The 1,305-nt window shown below is 56.0% G+C and overlaps 1 protein-coding gene across 1 annotated transcript; it reads left to right on the top strand.

Moving 5' to 3' along the window:
* Positions 1 to 66: 66 nt before the first annotated feature.
* On the top strand, positions 67 to 1,001 carry ETH_00038240 (uncharacterized protein; the record flags this gene model as incomplete). Its single annotated transcript, XM_013379732.1, has 2 exons — positions 67 to 591; positions 813 to 1,001. 2 exons carry the CDS (start codon positions 67 to 69, stop codon positions 999 to 1,001), a joined length of 714 nt encoding a protein of 237 aa, XP_013235186.1.
* Between the last annotated feature and the right edge of the window lie 304 nt (positions 1,002 to 1,305).

Consider the following 1,305-nt stretch of genomic DNA (forward strand, 5'->3'; position numbering starts at 1 on the left):
GCCCCCTGCCAGTACTACCGACTAAAGGCTCTGTTTGTTATTGCTTTGAAGGAAAAGAAGCAAAGCATGCACGGCGTGCTGCAGCAGCAGCAGCTGCGGGTGTATGCCATTGTGGGGGGCCGGGTGTACAGACAGCCCCCGCTGCGCGACGTGCTGCTGCAGCGGCTGGCAGAAGCACTTTCGGACTTGTCCATTTGTGCAGATTTGCTGCTGCTGCAGCTTTGCTGCTGGACCCTCCCCTGCGGCTTCTCCTGGAGGGCCCCCCTCTCCCGCAAGAGGCTCCTCATGGCCCAAGCAGCAGCAAACAAGTACTGCGCAGAGCTCCACCAGCAGCAGCAGCAGCAGCAGCAGCAGCAGGGGGAGCAGATGGACAGCGAGGACGCAGCTGCCGCCAGCAGCCCCAGCAACAGCAGCAGCAGCAGCAGCAGCAGCAGCAGCAGCACTAGCAGCAACGCCAGCAGCAATAGCAGCAAAAGCAGCAGCAGCAGCAGCAGAGTGAAGGTTGTGTATCGGAGGCCTCTTTGTGCTGCTGCTGCTCGAGTTCTCGAAGAAGAAAGAAAGCGGCTGACTGCTGAGGCGCAGAAACACGAGGTGTGTCTTTTCATTTAATTTAATTAATTTAATTTAATTGCTTCAATTTAATTTATTTATTTGCTTTAACTCATTTGCTGCTTTTTGTTTGGCTGCATTTACTTGCTTGCCGCTTTTTATTTGTATCTTTTTATACATCTTTTGTTGTCTTTGGGGGTAAGATTTCTTTATTGCTGCTAATTGCTGCTGCTGCTGTGCTGCTGCTGCTGCTGCGCTTGCAGGCACAGCGCGTGGCCCTGACGCGGCAGTGGGGAGAAGCAACAGCAGCAGCAGCAGCAGAGGCAGCGCAACTACAGCAGCAGCAGCAGGCCGTCAGCAAACTCAGGTCGCTGCTGCTGCAGGCAGCACCGAACCCTCACGAGGCTGCTGCGCTGCTGCAGCAGCTAAAGATCACAGCCGACTCCCAGTAGCCGCAGCAGCAGAAAATGCAGCAGCAGCAGCAAGTGTTGCAGCCGCATCAGCAAATGCAGTAGCATGAGTAGCAGCATAGGCAGCAGCAGCAGCAGCAGCAAAGGCAGCACAACCTCACTGGCAGCAGCAGCTGCTGCACACGAGCCCACAAGACATGCAGGGCCTATTCAGAAACATTAACAGCGCAGGCAGCTGCAGCAGCAGCAGCAGCAAGGACTACAGAGTGTGCCTCAAGGCCTGCTAGAGCTGCTGCTGCTGCAGCTAGCTGTACTGCAGCGGCGGCAGCTACAGCTGCTGCAGAAC

The sequence above is a fragment of the Eimeria tenella genome, genomic scaffold, assembly GCF_000499545.2.
Source record: "Eimeria tenella Houghton genomic scaffold, Eth_scaff3868, whole genome shotgun sequence".
Lineage (NCBI taxonomy): Eukaryota > Apicomplexa > Conoidasida > Eucoccidiorida > Eimeriidae > Eimeria > Eimeria tenella.